The following is a 21,659-nucleotide window of genomic DNA, read 5'->3' as shown; positions in this document are numbered from 1 at the left end:
AGTTCTTCTAACTCTTCAGATTCGAGCGAAGAAGACAGAAAAGGTGAAAAGCGAAGCAAGAAACAAAGCTTCGGAAAGGGCAAGAAAAAGACAAAGAAGGCTAAATCTCGCCCAGAGACTGACAGTTCTACTGAGGACTCGTCTACAGACAGCTCAGATTCCGATGACGGAAACTTTTATGCGAACAAGAAGAATTTTTACAAAGCCAACCACTATGACTTTCTCGAAGATAAAAGCAAGAAAGTCCGAGAGTTTAAGGAAGGTGGCCACTCGATCAAGTTTGATACTTTTTAAGGATACTTAGATGCTTTGAAGGCTTTGTCTTTTATACAGTAGTTTGACATCGCTTTCGCGGGAGGACGCTATTCAGAGTACTCTTAAGATTCGGAGAGCTGCCTCTTACTTTAAGGGGAATGCTCGTACTTGGTGGTCCACGCTTCTTTTAAACAAGACTGCGCCAGTTAAATGGCTGAAATTTAAGAAGCTTTTTATTTCTTCTTGGTTGACGCAAGAATATGAACGAGATATACGAGCTGCTTGGAACCATCTTCGGATGACCAAGAAAGATACAATCCATGCTTACTGTGAAAGATTCTGGAGCTCTTTTCTACCCGCCTCTTCATTCAAGAGGATCTCGTTCAAAAAACAGATTGAGTGGTTTACCTTGGGTCTACCTATAGAGATCCGAGATCACTGCTTGGAACAAAAGTCAGCTTTGATTCAGGAGTTAACGAGTCATGCGAAGCGGGGCTTTGCCATTCACTCTGGCAGTCTGACCTACCCCACATATGAGGCCATGACACAACGAGCCGAACAGACTTCTAAGAATGAAAGTAGAAAGAAAAAGGGCAATCCAGAGAAAATGGATGCACAACCCAAGCTTACTCCTGAGGAGAGAGCTCGCTTCATCAGAGAGGGGAAGTGCTTTGGATGCAGGGAACATGGACATATCCCCGCGAAGTGCCCTAAAAAGGCACAGAAAGAACAGAATGATAAAGACGACGACGACAGGCCTGAGAGTTTGAGAGCAGCTGAGGAACGTGGCAGAAAAGGCAGATAGAAAAGCAAAAGTGGTACCACATGGCGTGGGACCTGCACCGAATCTAATGAATGAAAGTACAAACTTTGCCGCTTTTGGGGCAAAGTGAAGGATCAGGAAGCTCTTTTGAAGGAGCCAAGGCCAACTTCTTTTCACTAGGAATTGGCGGCTCAATTTGGAATTATGCCCGATAGACTGACGCCACAGGCGGAGGTAGTTCGACTGGCACCCGGATGGAATGTTGCCATTACACCGAGCATTGGCAAACTTCGTTTGCAATGACAGAGGTGTTCAAGGCACGCGAGTGACGTTCTACTCAAGATTCCCTTGGTACCACAAGAACTACGCCGTGGTTGACTACTGGGCCGAGAAAGCGACTTTGATAAATGAAGAGCTCAGAGAATTGTACTTGATGAACTTCAGTTTCTTTACTCATTCTTTTGGGAGAACTGAACGATGGATAAAGGACCAAGGTTGAATATGTTTTGACCTGATCAAAAGAACGCCAAGATTTTTCTCCACACTCATGCCGATTGCTTTTCAGAGGGCCTAAAGATCAGACCATTGACCTAATACCTGGAAGCACGCCACCGAATCGGCCACCTTACCGTGTGAGCCGAGTACAAAATGAAAAGATTATGAACCCAGTGAAAGACCTCTTGGAAAAGGGTCTTGTCCAGCATAGTACTTCACCATATTGCTCTTCACTGTTGTTAGATTTGAAGAAAGACAGATCTTAGAGAATGTGCATCAATTATAGAGCTCTCAACAAAATCACCATCAAGAACAAATTTCCGATTCCTAGGATCGATGATATACTCGACAAGTTACAGGGATTCTCGTGCTTTAGCAGGATTGATCTGAAGAGTGGATATCATCAGATCCGAATCACGACGGGAGATGTCTACCAGACAACCTTCCGGACTACTTTTTGGATTGACAAGTGTAATGCTCTTGTCATCAAGCACACTCCTTCCGGACTACTTTTTGGCGCACCTTGACAAGTGTAATGCTCTTGTCATCAAGCACACTCCTGATAAAATGATACTTCACCTCTATGTGCTTTGTCTTGGCATGAAAAACAGGATTCCTTGCAAGCATAATAGCACTCTGACTATCACAGTGTAGCACAGGAACCGATGACTTAATGCCAAGCTCTTCTACCAAACGCATGAGCCACAAAGCTTCTTTGCATGCCTCAGTGGCAGCCACATACTCAGCCTCAGTGGTAAACAAAGCAACACATTTTTGCAGTCTAGAAATCCAAGAAACTGCACCTCCTGTGAATGTAAACACATATCCAGAGGTAGACTTCCTGCAATCTGGATGTCCAGCAAAATCTGCATCTGTAAAGCCATGCACAGATGTCTCACTCTTCCCAAAACAAATGCACAAGTCTTTAGTGCCTTTCAAGTATCTCAAGATACACTTCACTGCTTCCCAATGCTTTTTGCCAGGATTGCTCATGTACCTGCTTACCACTCCCACCGCAAATGCAATGTCCGGACGTGTAGCAACCATAGCATACATCAAACTGCCAACGGCTGATGCATAAGGAACCTTGGCCATTTCAGCCCGCATATCATCTGTGTTTGGGCAGTCATGTGCAGTCAGTTTTACATATGGAGGCAGCGGAGTACCAAGTGCCTTTCCCCCATCCATATGAAAACGATGTAGCACCTTATTAACATAATCTCGTTGAGATAGATACAGACACCTGTTGAGTCTATCTCGAGAGATACGCATGCCCAAAATATGATTAGCATCACCAAGATCCTTCATGTCAAAGCGATTCTTTAAGCTTTGCTGTAATGCATCCAACTCCGTGACATTGTTACCAGCAATAAGCATGTCATCAACATACAAAATCAGCAATAGAAGAGATCCATCACTTGCCGTTTTGATATACAAACAGTGATCAGAATTACTTCTTTTGTATCCTTGAGACCTCATGAATGTATCAAACTTGTGATACCATGCACGGGGAGACTGTTTCAAACCATACAAGCTCTTCAAGAGTCTACATACTTTCTTCTCTTGCCCCTTTGACACAAAACCTTCTGGCTGCATCATATAGATCATCTCAAGCAAATCGCCATGCAAAAACGCTGTTTTGACATCCATTTGCTTTAACTCCATATCTTCAGAAGCAACCAGGCCTAAAACAAGGCGTAATGTGGCAAGCTTTACAACAGGAGAAAAAATCTCATCAAAATCAACACAATGCTTTTGCTTGTATCCTTTAGCAACCAAACGTGCTTTGTACTTAGAAGAAGCATCAGATGTGACCTTGGTCTTGTAAACCCATTTACATGGCAGAGCCTTATGCCCTTTAGGCAAATCAACCAAGTCCCATGTATGGTTTTTCTCCAAAGACTGCATTTCCGAAACCATTGCTTTGAACCATTTCTTACTGTCTTCCCGTTGCTAAGAGCTGTCCGGAATACATCCCAACTCTCGGGCAATGTGCATAGCAAAAAAGTAGCTTTGAACTCCTCATCAATCGTGAATTTCAGCTCTGTCAGTTGGCTGAAAATAGAATTGAATTCATTGAGGTGCACTGACATGTGCGTGCCCTCCTTCATGCGGAGATCCATAAGCTTCTTAAGCCAATACACTTTACTGGCAGCACTCTGCTGTGCATACAACTCGTCTAAACGCTTCCACATGCCCCATGCTGTCTGCTCATTCTCTACATTGAAGAGTAAATTGTCAGACACCGAAAGCATGATCGTGGAGCGAGCCAACTCGTCCACTTCTTCCCATTCTTCAACCTCCATATCAACCGGTTTCACACCCTGTAACTTAATAGGTTTCGTCTGTTTCTTCTGCAACATCACATTATAACATTGCTTCTTCCATATAGCAAAGTTATGGGCACCTTCAAGCTTGCGAATGTGCAACAAATTGCCACTTTCACTGCTAGAAGCCATTCTGAGTGATTGCAAACACTGAAACCCTGTTTTGCCGACCTAAACACGCCCAAATGTGCGCAATCGGGCAAAAAACAGCTTGCTGTTACAGAAAAACAGTGAGCAAATTTCACGCGAAATCACCCCAAAACAGCGTACATTCACTGCCAAACCCTTACCAAAGGTTTCCACAAGGTGTATACATCATTTGCTTGCTGAAATTCCCTGTTTTAGGGCAAAAATCAGACCTGTAAACACCTGTTTTGCTGAATTTTCAGAACCTCGTTGGTGGAAACACCTGTAAGATTGACCTGTGAAACTTGCCCTAATGAAATTGCATCAAATTGACCCCGAAATTGGTCAATTTCAGCAGAAATAGGCTGCTGTTCGCCAGTTTTTGAAACCCTAATTTTGGGGAAACTGTCACCGGAGGTCGATTCTACACGGTGAGAGGATCCCTTCGCGACAGAGTTGATCGAAAACAGTTGAATATCCTTCCCGCAGCGAGCAAAAAACAGAATTCTGATCTGTGTTGCGAAGATGGCTCTCTTGGAAACCCTAAAGCTCTGATACCATGTGTGGGGGAGCAAGAGAGAGAGCCCACTTGCTGTCCTATGCAATGAGGGTGAAGGAGGAGAGGAGATTGGCGCAGAAAGAGGCTTGCGCAGAGAAAACGTGAGAGAGAGAGAGAGAGCTCGTTGGATTTGGGAAAAAACCACGCTATATGTTCTTTTGGGCTTCATATTTGAGTATATGAGTAAGTGACTAGGGGGCCATTCACACTTGGGCCCCCTCACTTATAAGTCTTTTTAACTTATAAGTTATAAGTACAAGGCACTTAGGCCTTTATTCCCTAACAATGCCACAGATACAGATTTTGCAGATATTTTCACACGGATACGGGATGGGGACACAGTAGCTGGATACTCCCTTCGGGAAGGCTACTTGATGAGAAAGACTATGTTGTGCGTTACACAGCCGTTGAGGAAAAAGGTTATGACTGAATGCCATTGTCCACCTTTTACGGGTCACTGCGGCATTGCTACCACCATGAAGGGGGTAGAGAGAGACTTCTTTTGGCCGAGACTCAAAAAGGATGTGGAAGAGTTTGTGCGTAGTTGCTTAGTATGCCAGAAGGTCAAGTTTGACAGGCATAAGGCTCAGGGATTGTTACAACCTTTACCCATACCCACCCGCCTCTGGGAAAGTATTGCAATGGATTTCATTTTTGATCTCCCGAGAACACAGAATGATCACAATGATTTTCCGATTACATGGCACGTCTGAGACGATTGTCTCCGGCAGAGACCCCAAATTTATGAGTTTGTTTTGGAAGGCAATTTGGGAGAACATTGACACGCGGTTGCAGTTCTCGTCATCATTCCACTTGCAGACTGACGAGCAATCTGAGATTGCCAATTCAGTGGTTTTAGATTTATTAAAGTCTTGTATCTCGGATCAAAAGACTCAATGGAAAAAGAACTTACCTTTGGTGAAATTTGCCTACAATAACACGATACACTCTTCGACGGGGAAGACGCCATTTGAGATTCTTGAAAGTGATGCGAAGGTTCCATCCTTCCTGAGCACGAAAGATAGATATTTGAAGCGGATGAATATTCGCAAGATTTGGATACGGCTTTTGCCAAGGTTCGCGAGACTTTGCAGGAGTCTTAAGAACGACAAAAAAAGACAGCAGATCGCCATCTCGCGACTTGAAATTGAAGGAGGATGATTAGGTGCTCTTACGTTTTGAGAAGGCACGCCTAAGAAAGAAAAAGGGAAAGGAGAGGCTTTTTCCAAAGCTTAGTATGCGATACTACGGACCTTTCCAGATTACTGAAAAGATAAATGATGTCTCCTTCCGATTGAAACTGCCAGATACTTGGAGAATTCACAATGCATTGCATGTGAGTCTCTTGAAACCTGTTAAGGGTAATGTGCCTGATGATGGGGAGCCTGATGAGCAACCCGCAGTGGAAGAAAACGAGGAGACCCTTGTTCCTGAATAGATTTTGGCACATACGGATACCAAGAAAGGTAAGTCCGAAGGCGGTTCTTGGTTAAGTTCAAGAACTTTCCTACATTTGATGCGAAGTGGATGGAGGAGGAGGACCTAGCAGATACTCCTCGGATTGTGAAACTTTACCTCGATGCTTTGGTTTAGCATAGTCTACTCCAAACGGAACCCGAAAATTCAGCTTGGCCGAAGATCTGGTGCAGTGGGATGCACAAGAAGGGAGTTACTCCGCTCCTTTGTCCACAGACGCCTTGATTTTGATACTAAAGTCACTGATGTCTCTTTGAGCTTCAGGGATATTGAGAGCTGACAGTATTCTGCTGGATGACTTTATGAAATGGAATTCCTGATTATGATATTGATTTGTTCTTAACTTCTCTTAAGTGCAAGAACTGATAGACGAAATGATTGCAACATTTTGGTCTGATTGATCTCGAATAGACATGGTTGCAATAGGGGTTAGTCAATCAGACATCGATGAGGTCCCGATTGAACCTAGATGTGATTGCTAGCTACATTGCCGATAAATCATGGTCTAAGATCCGAATGAATGTTGAATGTCATGTGATGTCCTGTGATGTCTAGTGATGTCCTGCGATGTCGTGTGATGTGACTGTTGATTTGGTACATGTGCTAGATGTGTGTCCCTAGTACGTAGGTACTAACAGTCAGTGTCTGCTAAGACGGGTTTATGGCTTTTGTAAGTTTTGTAGGCGTAATCGCGGTCGATTACAACGCTTTCAAGAGGGGGGTTATGTCACAAAGTGATGACATGGCATCGACAACAGAAACCCTAATTTCTGTCAAAAACCCTAAAATTTCTGCAAACCCTAATTTTTGAAAATTGCGGTGGGGGAGGAAAAAAAATTTAATTATTTTTTTGCGACGCAAAATCCCAACTTTTGGCGTTTTGCTACCGAAAGAATTGGATGAGAGAGAGTTGAATTGCTTTATTTTTACTCTCATTGAGAGAGAGAGAGAGAGAGAGAGAGAGAGAGAGAGAGAGAGAGAGAGAGAATCTGCTTTTGCTTTCAAGCTTTTGGGGCTCTGCTTTTGGGCATCCCTTGTAACATTTAAATATGCGGTGAGGGCCTCACTACTCAGAGCATCGAGACGCAGAGTCTGAGAGTGAAACCCTACCCGCTCTCTTGTACTTTGATGATTGATTAATACATAAAGAAATACCGAAAGGGGCGCCAGTCTTTGGGGCCAATATCTCTAGGCACGGAACTCCGTTGGGCCAGTGCAAATCTATTGTGATCTGTGAATTGTTTTGAAGTGGTTATTTGGTGCTATCGCGATTGATTCTTGACTTGGAGTGTCCAAGTCTGTTACACCAGTACTTGAGCAAGAGGCTCTTGCCTCAGCAATCACACATGAATCCACACAACTATACATACAAATGAAAAGCCCTCGAGCGGGGCATCACATTTCTGTATTCAAAGGGAAGAACTCATCTCTAAGAATAGGCCACTCGGCAAGACTTTGCAAGTTGCGCGAGATTAGCGCTAATCCAGTACCTGTGAAAGAGGCTCTTGCCTCGGCAATCACGAATGGACCCACACAACTGTACATATAGATGAAAAGCTGTAAGGTACAATGGAAGTGAATGTTGAACTTCGCTCAAGATGAGTGCTCCGAACTATGCTCAAGGGTTCCTTTTACTTATGGAAGAAAGAGCCTTCCGTTCCTTTAGTGAGAGAGTGCAAATGATCACAAACAAAGTGGTAAACACTGTGAATGAAGGTGCTGAGACTGAGAGATAGAGAGAGAAGAATACGACACCAGAATGTTGTGAAACCCTCCTCCGAAGGCCCCAATGGCGAGAGCGGTCTACTATTGATTGCACAAATCTCTACAATGCAATGAACTTGCCGACGATGTCGACCACGATGAGAACGACGGCGAGACGGGCTGAAATCTGAAAATGCTAATGGCTGAAATCTGAAAATCTTTATCTGCTGAATTATGACTCCGTGTCGGTGACGACGGCGATGACGACGATACAACGACGAAGCGCTGAAAACGCAGATGTTGAAATCTGTGTTTTCCGGGCTGAAGCTATAAACTGTGGCTGATCTGACCGTGCGACGAATATCTATTGCGGGAAGGTGAGATCTGCAAGGTTCGGGGGTTCTAATGCGGAGTCTTGATGCTGAAAACTGAAAAAGCTGATGCTTATGTGGTCCTGCCGCGACGAATCTGCAAAAACGCTAGGGTGCTCTGCAAACTCAAAAACGATAGGGCTGATGTGTGGCCTGCTGCAAAAACGCTACTGATCTGATGAGTCCTGCTGTCGCCAGGTTTGCTTGCAAATGCAAAATGCTAGCTGATCTGCAATGCTGAAAACGCTGGTTTTTGTCTTGGCTGCAAACGCTAGGTTTTGTCGCCCAGGGGGGAGGGGTCTTGCTGAGAAGGTGCACTGCCGGATGTCTGGTCCTTGCTGCCTCTTCTGTCAGAAAGTATTAGCGCTAGGGTTTCTTATATACTTGGCTTGCTAAATTGCCCTATCCAGTTCCCAACAAAAGTCACTTAAAAATAATAGGTGAAAAAATGGCTAAAATAGGGAAAATAGGTCTATGCACTGTAAAAATGCTCTTGATGGGTTCTGACTGAAATCTGATGGTCATGATGTGTGCAACCAGAGGATATGCATCTACTCTAAGTGCTTGGACATGCACGGTCTGCAAACAGACTCACAAAAGTGCAACAGGCAACTTCTCAGCAGTACCCCCCCTCAGCATCAGATCCATCGCCATACCTCCCTCATCCCTGGCGTTTTCATCTTCAGTAGCTATCGCTATCATCCCCCAGTGCTTGGCATTTTCCCCTTTACCAGCAGCAGCAACAGGCTCTACTAACGCTAGCTACCCCTTGCAAATCCTCAGCGATTTCAGCCCCAAGGCCCAACATTTTTGGTTCTCTGACCCAGATTTGCCTAGCGTTTTTGGCAAGAGATAGATTCAGCCAGCGTTTTTGTTTTCAGCCCTAAACTGCATCAGACCACAGCATTTTCAGCCTTATGCACAGTAGCAGATCCCCCCCCCCCCAAGTTGGTTGCAGATGTTCCCCCATTTTCAGCCAAAAAAACGCAGCCAAAACAGTCATTTTCAGCCACCAAACAGTCCCAGAATTCAGCGATTAGAAGATCTCAGATTTCAGCCATCAAGTCGTCGTCGTCACCACCGTCGTCGTCATCGACATAGTCCCATTGCATTCGCATTGTACACCTTTGTGCAATCAAAGTAGACCACTCTCGCCGACAAGTGGGGCCTTCGGAGGAGGGTTTTACAACCTCTCGGGTGTCGTATCTCTTCTCTCTCCTTCTCTCAATCTCATTCACTTGCACGTACAATATCCACTCACTTTGTTCGTGATCATAGCACTCTACAAGACGGAAAGCTCTCTCTTTCCCTAAGAACTAAAAGGAACCTTGAGCAATAAAGATCACTAATCTTGAGAAAATACAACATTCATTCCGCTGTACCTTACATCCACGTACACGTAGGGTTAGATGTACACGTGACATCCCCTCCTTTTCAAAGTGAGGTACTCGTACCGAACTGTATGGCATCAAGAGAGATCGCCAACAGCGTTTGGAATCCTATAAAGGACTCTTCATTGACCCACTCTGATGCGTGGGTCATGCGATACTTGAACTTCATAAAGATCTGCAACGCTTGCTTCGTTGGGCCGCGCCGACAGCGACACAGTCATTTGTGGCTCCTTCAATGTTTCAACTTCATCGATAAGTCATGCATCTACCTTCTTCAAGAATCTCTAAGGATGAAAATTCATGAAACCACTTTCGACACAAAAACATGAACATACCCATTCCATGTAAAGTGACTGAAAAAATACTATTCCTTCGAAAAAACTGTGCATGCAATGCAGATGAACAAAGTGACGGAGTGCCAAACCGTTCATCACACACACGCAAACAATGGGGTCGAATCTTGACTTTCTGGTCTAAATCAATCAACTGTGGCAAATCACAATGGACATGCCGATGCTTGATGCTCGATCCTTCTTGTGCTCTTTCGGATACTGCGTCATGCCAAGGAAGAGACATGGAATGTGAATACCTTGGGTGCAAACATTTCATCTTTTCATGAGTAATCTGCATACATCCGTGCTCATTCATGAGTGAATCGTGCTCATTGTACAATAAGTCATGCCTATGAAAAGGGATCACATAAGGACAGTGACTAAAATACAAGAAAGCATCACGAATGAAACACTCGAACAATGCGTGCTGACTAATCATTCAAACACAAAATACTTCCTGTGGGAGTTCTTTGGACTTCGACTTGAGAGCCAAGATCGGTTCTTCGTGATTGATCGAATCTGCAATGAGGTTAGCTTCACTAGACAAAGTATCAACTAAACCATCATCCTTGTAAACAATCACATCATTATCTTGCAAATCATCATGCTTGTGAGTAATCACATCTTGATCATGCAAATCATCATGCTTATCTTTATCATGCAAATCATGTGTGTCATGCTTTGGAAAGAAGAGACTGAGAAAGTCTCCTTCTCCTGAGTCTTTTCAATCTTCGCCTGCACATTAGAAATGAGAGATGAAGAATGAACAGCTTGCTCTCCACGAATGACAATGAGAGAGTCACTTTTGGCATTGAAAGTGAACGTAATTTCCGCCCAATCAATGAGAGGGTTATGCTCACGAAACCATCGAATGCCCAAATGCATATCACATCCTGAAAGAGGAGAGACTACAAATTTTATGCGGAAGGACGCTTGTTGAACAGTGAAAAAAACATGAAGGCACTCGTGCGTGATGAGAGAGTCCATACCGGGAGAGAAGCCCGACACCTCAAAAGGCAATGTCTTGCGAACCTCCAAGCGGGCTCATTCGACAAGAGAGTCACTAATCAAATCATGCATATTGCCTGGGTCAAACAATATGACAAAACGCTGATCCTTCACATGACCATAACACTTAATGAGAGACTCATCAATGGGAGGATCGTGAGAGACTTGGGTCACACTCCTGTTCTCATTTATTGCATTGACAGAGGAAGTGGGTTCTGTGAGTTCTTTAGATTCATTAGATTCAAGCTTAGAACATGTTCTTTTCATGTGACCCTTGATGTGGTAATGAAAACAACCACCTTCCTTAGAATAAGCGCTTTGTTCTTCCAACGTGATGTATCCTTTTAAAATTCCTTATTCTGCCTTTTCGTATGGAGTGAGCTTAGGTTTAGCAATTGTGTTCGCTTTACCCTTAGGTTCATTTGGAGAGTTCTTTTCTGAGAGACTATTGGAAGATTGGTTAGAAGAGGTACCGTTCTTACCGTTTTGAGGAGTCTGAGTGGTACTGGGTGAAGTCTTGTTTTCCTTAGGCTTTCCCTTGTTGTGCTTCATCTCCTGTGCGAGAGCAATCGCTCGACGCTACCGCCTTGTTGAGATCGATTCGGTCAAGAACTTCGACATCAAACCTGATATAGTGTCCAATCCAAAAATAAAAAAGCCTCCTTGCGCTCATCATCCGATTCACGTAATTGGGTTCCGAGTTGCAAAACACGATTAGAGAAAAACATAACTGGCATACCATTTTGCTTGAGACTGCGCCAATCGTCTTTCAACCGTGCTAGGTACTCTGGTGGCATAAACCACGCCTTGAGCTTGTCTTGGAAGTCGGCCCAATTGAAGGAAAGGGGCGTGCCTTTCTCGGCTTCCTCTAGGTGCGCGGTCAATTGTGCCTCTTGCTGTTGCTAAATTGGCTTTATCTGACATAAAAATAATTCTAAATGAATTATTGGATTTATAAGTCAGAAGGTTTTCTCGCTTGGAATACCAGGAAAAATAATTATAAATGAATTATTGGAATTTTAAGTGAGAGGGTTTTTCTCGCTAGAGACATCCGAGTACAGAGTATTCCTAGTGCGTCATTCAAAGTAATGACGGGAGCACTGAGAATGGGAATATCTGTAAGGCCACCAGGAACGAGTACTTCTAATGCGTCACATTGGATGGGTGACAGGGAGCATCGGAAAGAAGTATCCGACCATCCGGGAACGGACATCTCTGATGCGTCATAGGATGGGTGACATAGAGCATCGTGAAGGAGATTGTACCATAAGTTCGGTAGGAAAGGACTAGGTAATGGGTATTCCTGATGCGTCACAAGGTGGGTGACGGTGCATCGGAAAGGGGATATCCATAGTCAAGAGGAAATTCCCAACTGTGTTCGAATTGTGCACAAGGAAAAAGCAAGCACTTGAATGAAGATGGGTTCAGAGGAAACTTTGAGGAAAAACAGATGCTTTCTGAGAAAGCGGGATTACTTTTCGGGAAAGCATCTGCTTTCCCGCGAGAAAGTCTATGTTTGCATTCCAATTGTGCATGTGATTCATCCAGGGACGCCTGGGAAGTGCTGTGAAAGCATTGTTTTTAACTTATAAGGTTTTATTGAGTTTTTGGGCAGGTTCGGACTATTTTTAAAATACGCCGGCCGCCTACTTAATAAGTGGGCAGCCATCTGATAAATAAGGCAACAGATTAGCCAGCGTTTTCTCTCTCTCTTTTTCTGACAAAACAACGAAAAAAAAAAAAAAAAAAAACGGCCGCGATCTCTACGTGAGCAGCTATTCGTGCCCGTGGCTAGGAGCTATAAAAGCATCACATGCCCTCACTCAGAGGGGAGGACCAATCTTTGCAAGGAGGAGATGCTACTGCAAATTTCAGCCGTAAAGAAGACGTTGCCGGTGATGCCCATGGCTGCCCAAGTGTACCAGATGTCGCCAAGACCCAGTGCGCGAGTTCCCTCGCGAAGAAGTGCCTACGAAGCGTGTTTCCATCGCGACAAGTTGCTGTTTTTCTCTGTTTTCAGCCCATAAGCGTCGTAGACGGGGCTGATTTACGAGAAGGAACCCGAGAACACACTTCTTTTGTGTGTAGGATTGGAAGAGAGGATTTTCTATGTAGAGATCTCTTCTGGGGAATTTCTTTTTTCGAGAACCGAGTTGCGTTTCGAGCGTCGAGACTTTGAAGGTAACGATTTTCATGTTATGATATTTGAGTATTTGATTGCAGGTGTACTTCCTCTTCGTGAGGGAGTAGGAGCAGAGGAAGGCATGAGCCTCTGCAGGAGAAAGCGCTCTTAGGGACTAGAGCCAGATCAGCCCAAGGGTTTCGTACCCAAGTTTGGGAAGTAGATCCACGGATCGGAGAGAGGTAGTCTCTTGAGTTGTGATCCGGAAGTTGAGATTCCCAAGTAAGGACTTCGCGTCCGGGAAAGCAGAGTTGTTCTGCGGGAAGAGGACTCTGGAAACAGAGTTGGGAAAGAGAGTTGCAAGGATGTCATGCCCCGAGTCTGGAAGGTGAGGTCCAGAGGCAAGAACCTTGGTTCTCAAGGATTTGGAATAAGGAACGGGAAGTTCCTTGGAATAGGGTTTTGCCTTAGGAATTGGAAGCTGAAGCTTACGAGAACCATCAAGTCTTATTCTAGAACGAACGTGGTAATACGTTCGGTTCAAGTGCTTGTATAGACTTCTCCTCAGTAATAAAGATACTATTACGGGGGGAGGGGGGGGGGCAGCCCATCTTCTGGTCCCCAGTACTGTGTCGATCTTCTCTCTCTCTATCTATTTCTCTGTATCCTTTGGCTTCAATAATAAGTGATAAATTCTATTTATCCGAATGTATTTCGCATCACCGGCAAGGTACATAGCTGCCGTCAAAACCTTGTTATTTCCTGTTTTCTTAGTTGTCGCAAAGTAAGCATTAAATTGATGCAACCAAGAATGAATAATAGTAGCATCTATCTTATCGTCATACTTACTGAAAGTCAGCTTCTCAATGACGGGGTTGTTGGAGTCCGAATCTCGACTTGCACCACTTGATGAACCACCAACATCTTTGGCCGGCTCATGTTTCGAGGTGAGAACCTGTTGGACCAACTCTTGCATGCATTGTGCTCTCTGTGCCTCACGCTCTGCCTCCAAAGCCGCTCGTCTTTCTTCAGCTGCCTCCTTTCTTGCTTCAACCGCCAAGCGCGCTTGCTCACGCTCACGCTCAATGGCTGCCTGTCTTTCTTCAGCCGCCTCTTTTCTTGCTTCGGCCGCCAAGCGTGCTTGCTCACGCTCACGCTCAATAGCTGCCTTTCTTTGCGCTTTCCTTTCTTTTCGTTCCTTGGCCGCCAAGCGCGCTTGCTCATGCTCGCAATCCAAGAAGTCCCGTCTTTCTTGGCGTCGCGCTTCTTGGTGTAGCAATGTCCATCATCGATTTGACCAAAGCCTCTATAGGATTTGGTGCAATCCTTGGCGTAGATGGGGAAGGGGGAGGGTCAGAAAAACCTCCTGGTGGAAAAAATCTTCCTCACCACTGCCATGCTCATCACCTCCATGCAAAGTATCCAATCCCGCTTGGAAGACAAAGCAAGAAAAGAGAAGAGCAACCAACACATGAAAGAGTTCTTGCGACTCTTCTCAATTGTGCAGACGCAGTTTGAACAGAATCAGGAAAAGGAGACTCTCTCAGTCTCTTCTTCTCCAAAGCATGACACAGGATTTGCATGATGATGAGCATGATAATTTGGATGACAATGACAAGCATGATGATTTGCATGATAATCAAGATGTGATTTCTCACAAGCATGATGAGTTGCATGAAGATGATGTGATTGTTCACAAGGATGATGTGTTAGTTGATACTTTCTCTAGTGAAGCTAACCTCATTGCAGATGCGATCAGTCACGAAGAACCGATCTTGGCTCTCGAGCCTAAGTCCAAAGAACCCCCTCAGGAAGAACCGATCTTGGCTCTCGAGCCTCGGTCCAAAGAACCCTCACAGGAAGTATTATGTGTTCGCATGATTAGTACGCATGCATTGTTCGCGTGTTTCATTCGTGATCGTTTACTGTATCAGCGTGTTTATGTGATCCCTTTTCCTAAGCATGACATATTATACGTTGAGCACGTTTCACTCATGAATGAGCACGAATGTATGCGGATTGTTCATGAAAAGCTGAAAAGTATGTATGTAAGGAAGTCACATTCCATGTCTCTGCCTTGGCATGACACATTTGTAGCAAGAGCACAAGAAAGTATAAGCACCAAGCATGGGCATTTCGGTTGTGAATTGCCACAGTTGATTGATTTAGATCAGCAAGACAAGATTCGATCTCATTGTTTACGTGTGTGTGGTGAACGATTTGGCACTCCATCTATTGGTTCATTTGCATTGCATGCACAGTCTTTGAGGAAGACGATATTTTTCAAGTCACTTTACATGGAATGGGTATGTTCATGTTTTTGTGTTGGAAGTGGTTTCAGGAATTTTTAGCCATGGAGATTCTTGAAGAAGAAAGAAACACGACTCTAGACGAAGTTGAAGCATCGAAGGAGCCACAGAAGACTTTGTGTCACTTTCGGCGCAACCCAAAGAAGCAAGCATTGCAGACCTTTATGAAGTTCAAGTACCGCACGACCCACACATTAGAGTGGGCCGGCGAAGAGTCCCTTCCAGGATTCCGGATGCTATTGACGAACTCCCTCGACACCATACAGTTCGGTACTTGTACCTCACTTTGAAAGAGGGGATGTCACGTGACACATCCAACCCTATGTGTCCGTGGACAAGGTACAACATGACCAAGGTTCAGTTCAGTCAAGTCAGTCTAGAATAGGAAGTAATCTGGCACTTTTGTGAGTCTGTTCGCAGACCGTACATGTCCAGACACTTAATTTAGATGCATATCCTCTGGTTGCACACAGCATGACCATCAGATTCCAATCAGATCCCATCAGTAGCATTTTTACAGTGCATAGACCTATTTTCCCTATTTTTGACATTTTTCACTTATTATTTTTAAGTGACTTTTGTTGGAAAGTAGGTAGGGCAATTTTGCTAAGTTTGTATATAAGCAAACCTAGCGCTAGCACTTTCTGGCAGAAGAGGCAACAAGAGCAGCTTGCTCAACAGGCAACTTCTCAGCAAGACCAACCCCCGCGATAACTCTAGAGTTTTCTCTCAACAAAAGGCCTAGCATTTACACCAGATCAGCCAGCGTTTTTGCGCTTGCAGATTCCCGGCGACAGTAGACAGCAGATCAGCCTTAGCGTCAGCAGATTCCCACAGCAACACAACAGATTTCCTAGCGTTAGCAGATTTCCCCGCTATGGTCAGTTTTCAGCCCTAGCATTTTTGGTTTGCACATCAACCTTAGAGTTTTTGCAGATCTTCGCGACAGATTCAGCCCTGGAATTAGCGTTTTCAATTTTCAGCAGTCAGACGTCGCATAAGAAGTCCCGAACCTCGCAGATCTCACCTTCCCGCAGCAGATCCTCGCCGCACGGTCAGATCCCGCGTAGTTTGCAGTTTCAGCCCGGAAAACACAGATTTCAGCATCTGCGTTTTCAGCGCGTCATCGACGTACTGTCGTCATCGACATCATCACCGACATAGAGTCAGAATTCAGTAGATAAAGATTTGCAGATTTCAGCCCGTAGCGCTTTCAGATTTCAACCGTCTCGTCGTCGTCGACAACATCGGCAAGTCCAAGCATTGTAGAGATTTGTGCAATCAATAGTAGACCGCCCTCGCCATAGAGAGTGGGCACAGTCAATGTAAAGCGAAATTCCGTACGGACTGCCGTCAGCATGTCAACGCATTTTGCAGGGGATCCGTACAGCAATGCCACGTCATCACTTGATTGCACATAAGATTTATGTGTGTGCATTGGTCCTACTTGATTTATTGTCTTTAAGTCAATTGGGGCCCATAAGGTGGTGGTAACTCCTCTTTAAGAATAGGCCACCGGGCAAGACTTTGGAAGTTGGAATGGTCTGGCCGCACGCGATATCCCTGTAGCCTTCGCCATCGCCCCATCCCCACCTGCTCCCTTGCCTCATCCTTCCAGCTTAGCCCCCCTACCTTGATCCTCCCTACCTGCTCACCTACCCTGCCTGCTGTCCTCGCCATATCTACACATACCTGCTGCCCCCTACCTACCTGCTCGCCTACCCTCCCCCTGCTGCCCTCGCCATACCCCCCGCCCCCCCACAGCTACACAAGGATTGATATGGAGAGTTATGTCGGGAAGGAGTCAATGACAGCATCGGTGTTGTTCTAAATCAATCTTGCTTTGCAATTTGGAAAAACTTAAGTACTCACTAACTAAACAGAAGGCAAACTTATTGTAAAGATAGATACGAATAATTTAGTCACTGTTTCAGAGAAGAAGCTCGTGCGAACAATTTCCAACATCCCAAAGTGAAGCCAAATACTATAGAATAAAGAGAGTGCTTACCTTTATCATATAAACAAAAGAACTCCTCCATTCCGATTTCCCAATTCCTTGGAGCTGCAACACAATAAAGTATGTTGTAAGGAAAGTTTTGAATGTGCAAAGAATACCATACTCACCACGTAAATGAGACACTCATCATCAAATCCTGCCTTACCCCAGGCAAGTTTGTTTGAACGGGTCCTTTGCCACCCTGCAGAATATCGACACTCAAAGTGGCTGCATTTTCTCCAGGCATCCCACCAGTGACATGCTGCAAGAAGCAATATAGTACAACAACCAACACGGCCGCAGCCAGTGAAACTTGTATCTCGCCATAAGAGGGCACCAAAATCACCAGAGCGCGCTCCACTACACTATCCATGATCTTCTTTGTGATCAAATTCAGCAGACACCATGTGAAAGAGCTTCAAAGAAGGTCCAAAATGAGCATGGGTAGCATAAGCATCGCCTTGCGACAATCAAGCCTCATCATGCACTTCGGGTCGCTGTCTCTGTTATCCCTCTATGCAAGATAGGCGCACTGTTTGTGTGTCTCCCGGCAGGTCGTGCTGCACAGAAGAAAGTTTTGCAAGCCGGGATCGATCTGTGTGTAGTCTGCGGGGAAGCTAAATCGTCTTACATGTCCTCTCCCGGAAAACGTTCCACGTTCGAATCTCGCAATTAAGAAGGCTGAGCACTGAAGATCAACATTTTTGTTGTGGTCTGGCTTTGCTTAGAGCTCCATCCCACCCACCGCCTAGGGACTAAGTGGTACAAAGCTTACCTCATAATGATTTTTTAGAGAACATAGCCAGTAGAAGTCTACCTAGAAAGGCTCTATGCAGAAATTGAAGAGGTGGATGGATAGGGCTTGCGACATGTTACTAGTCCCTTTTTGTACAGGAGTAGCCTCCTTATGGTTATTTGTGATCAGGACATGAAGTATGATGTAAATGGGCTAAGCCTGCCAGTATGGCCGTCTGTAACTTTTTTGCTTATCTAATACAATCTCTTTGCGCTTATGATTATATAAAAAAAAATTAAAAAATTAAAAAGAAGTCTACATAACTGAGCGTTGATTCCCATGATGATTATGGATGGTGAAAAATAGTGCAAATTATCTTTGTTTGCCGATACACTTCATGTCCAAAACATTCATTCACAGAAATGATCACTCAGTGTGCTTGGAGGATATGATTACCGCATGCCCTTGCAACCCTTGGAGATGCTAAGCAGGACAATACTCTTACAAACACGAGCAAGCCTAACAGCCTAGTCGCTCCATCGGTGAGTGGAGGAATTGGCGAGAGGCAACACTTTATTGTAAGAAAATGAGGAAAAGTAGCCTGTCAAACGTCAAAGCTATTCCTGCAGGGGGGTTACTAAGCTATATTCAAGGAAAATGTTGCCTCTTTTGCGTAGGTTGTATCCTTCCAATCAAAGCTACTCATGTCTTCTAATTTCTTTCAGTTGGAAAAAACCCACATGTTCATCCATGGACGGTATCTTATTTAAAAAATAGCTAGGTGTATATTACAACAAATTCACTTCATGTCTATGGGCATGCAAGTACCTTCAATTAATGCACTAGTTAAGATTCAAATCAAATTGTTAAAGAAGCAAGTAATGTCTACAATAGGAAGAACAAAGCAAATACACTTCATGACTATGGGCATGCAAGTACCTTCAATTAATGCACCAGTAAATATTCATATCAAATTGTTAAAGAATCAACAATGTTCATCGAGTAATGTCTACAATAGGAAGAAAAAAGTTTATGGGTAACAAAAGAGAGGCTTCCGAATCCATGTAAAATTTGGCAACAATGAATATCACATAAAAATTGCTTTAACCTACCAATCCCATAAAAGAGATCCATACAAGTCACCATAGTAGACTACCACCAAGTAGGCAAGTAAAAGGGTTGTTACCAGCCACCATCAACCACATAAGATATACTACAACCCACCAAGTATGTTTTTTTTTTGTGAGCGCTTTTTGGAAATCTAGCAAACAAACTCCCAAAATAATGTTCTTCCCCCCTCCCCCCTGCTGGGAAGGAGATGGGTAGAACGAATGCTTCCAATTTCAATCTTGCTTGCACACTTCACTGTCAACCTCTCACCATCTCTTCCAATTCTCAAGTACACACACACACCTAGACTATGACAACACGCACACACAAGCTTGATAATGAAAGAGTGTAAGAGAGTAAGAGAGGAGATGTACACAGTACAACATAACATAGTATAAGAGAGAGGAAGGGAAAATTGAGAGCATCTACACGAGAAAGGCCTAAAGATTGTAGCCCCAAACTCCACGGTACCTCTTGTGGAGTTTGGTATTTAATATTTGATATTACTTGTTGGTGCCAAAAATTGGAGGCCCCTCTTTTATAGTTAGTTCCACTTTAGTTATGAGTGGAGCATATCACTTATTGCATGACCCTCTTGGGGTGACTTCTTGCTATTCTATTTACAAAGCAGTCATAGTGGCTTATTGATTTAAAAAAATCTAAAAACATTGTGCAAATGGCCAATGAAATTATTTATTGCTGATGCCTTTTCCTCAACTCACAAGACTCCAATCTACAAGTCATCAACTCATCGTTAGTAACAAAATAGAAAGACAACACAGTATTACCCATTACACTCCAGCTATCCCAATTGTAGTTAACCACATGCAACAAGAGGGTGCCCAGTCTCGTAACACCCCCAACATGCTGTCATAACTTGAGCTATGCTTGTCAAAATCATGTTGCTCAAGACTCACTTAAAGCTCTCTTCAAGCTCTATGTGTCCATGGTATCGCTTTCATGTTTTTACAAGGTTTAATATTTTCTATCGCGGCATCTTTGCTCGCCAATTATTCTCACTAATCTCGAAGAAGACGATGAAGAAGTTATTTTCCGTGGATAAACCATGCATCAACTCTAGCTGGTAAAACTTTTCAAAGAAGAATGTACATGTTGTTTAGAGCTTTGTATCTTTTTGCAATGCGTCTTCAGGATGAAGAAGAGATATTGAAAAAGGAAGAAGATGACACTTCTTTAATGAGATGATTGAAACCGTTCACTTGATTAAAGAAGGCCATTATGTTGGTTTCGAGCTCTCTCTTTGAGTGGTTGTTCACGCATGCAGTTGTCTATTTTTGACAATTTGATTATGTCTAATCATGCAATATGATATCTTATTTTGATTATTTACAAGAGACGATAACAGTTGATTACTCCAAATCTCAATACAATTGACACCTGAGAAGAGACCAAAAAACCACATATAACAAACAATAGTTATCGTAGAGGACATCTAAGATCAAATACTCACCATAGCTGTGAGATTGATGATGGTGGCATGCATCCTATTTGGAATACAAAGACATATCATGCACAAACACTGAGAGTGAAATGTCTCAGTCTTTGTCACCACGCCACGAAAATTATATACTCAATATGCTACTACAAGGATGCCATTGAACAACATGAACTCCCCTGCCAAAGTAAACACACTCTCCACAAGATCTAGGAAGAATTAGTTCCATGCCAGAACACCACCTATGCCTAGCTTCAGCTTGCATTGCATTGAAAATTTTGGTGTACTAGATGCACACTCCAAGCCATTTAAATGGATACATGCACTTGGAGTAGGTTAGAGATCCTAGGAAACATTACTTCTCTCACAATATCCTACAAAGACTAGAGAAAAACCAAACGAGCTATGCACATGGAGACCTTTTAATTTCTTTTAGCGTGATATATGGTTTAGAAACTTATGCAAGGGTGCTCATCAGATCGAAGAGTGTGTATTGAAAATGGTTGATGTCGTCTTGAACAACAAAGTGCAAATAAAAAATGTTAACATCTGATTGCATAGAGAGTACATGTACAACCTTGCCACTAAGTATCATCTTGAACAAACTGTGAAACAAAAATCTTTGAGATCCAATAGAAATAACAAGATGTGTCACCCACTCCCCCCCCTCCACATACACAAAAGAAAAAAGAAAAAAACACAACAATCCAATGACATTGATGCTCAATTGGAGAGGGTCTCCCTTTACTTCCTGGAGGGGCCCAGGCTGGCCTTGACCCCCTAGACCTCAACTCCCTAGAGTGGCTCACTCCTAGCCTTTGCTCCCTGCAGTACATGTGGTGATAGGAGTTGTCACACTCGGAGCATGCTCCTTCACTCTTTGCTCCTTTTTTGTACTCCTGATATTCTATTTCCCCTTTCCCTTCTTCCTAGTGTTTGGGAAGAGGGCATCTTTGGGCTGATTGGTTGTTCCAATAGAAGTTTGCCCCTTTCTTCCACCCTTCTTGTATTTTTCTAAAGACAAATGTTTATTACCATTGCATTCAACAAAAATTTCACCATTAATTTCACACCCTTGCCATGATATGCCTCCTCTCGCTCCTCTAAGAACTATGAATCAAGA

The 21,659-nt window shown here is 43.8% G+C and overlaps 1 protein-coding gene across 2 annotated transcripts in view; it reads right to left on the bottom strand.

The window, feature by feature from the left end:
* LOC147424648 (C2 domain-containing protein / GRAM domain-containing protein) overlaps positions 1 to 17,948 on the bottom strand; it is a 191,197-nt gene extending 173,249 nt beyond the window's left edge. The window contains exons 1-2 of one of the 2 annotated variants that reach the window (XR_015186499.1): positions 17,401 to 17,948; positions 17,247 to 17,300 (exon numbers count right to left, since the gene is read on the bottom strand). Coding sequence is in view for 1 of the 2 variants with exons in the window: in XM_086500762.1 (XP_086356888.1) it covers positions 17,247 to 17,300; positions 17,401 to 17,607 (261 nt within the window). In the remaining variant the exon portion in view is untranslated. The remainder of the gene's footprint in view (positions 1 to 17,246; positions 17,301 to 17,400) is intronic. The other variant, XM_086500762.1, reaches the window with a different exon arrangement.
* Between the last annotated feature and the right edge of the window lie 3,711 nt (positions 17,949 to 21,659).

This window comes from Adiantum capillus-veneris, chromosome 25 (genome assembly GCF_014529385.1).
Source record: "Adiantum capillus-veneris isolate H3 chromosome 25, ASM1452938v2, whole genome shotgun sequence".
Classification (NCBI taxonomy): Eukaryota; Viridiplantae; Streptophyta; class Polypodiopsida; order Polypodiales; family Pteridaceae; genus Adiantum; species Adiantum capillus-veneris.
Note: the sequence above shows the minus strand (reverse complement) of the source record. Positions and strands in the feature narration are given on the sequence as shown.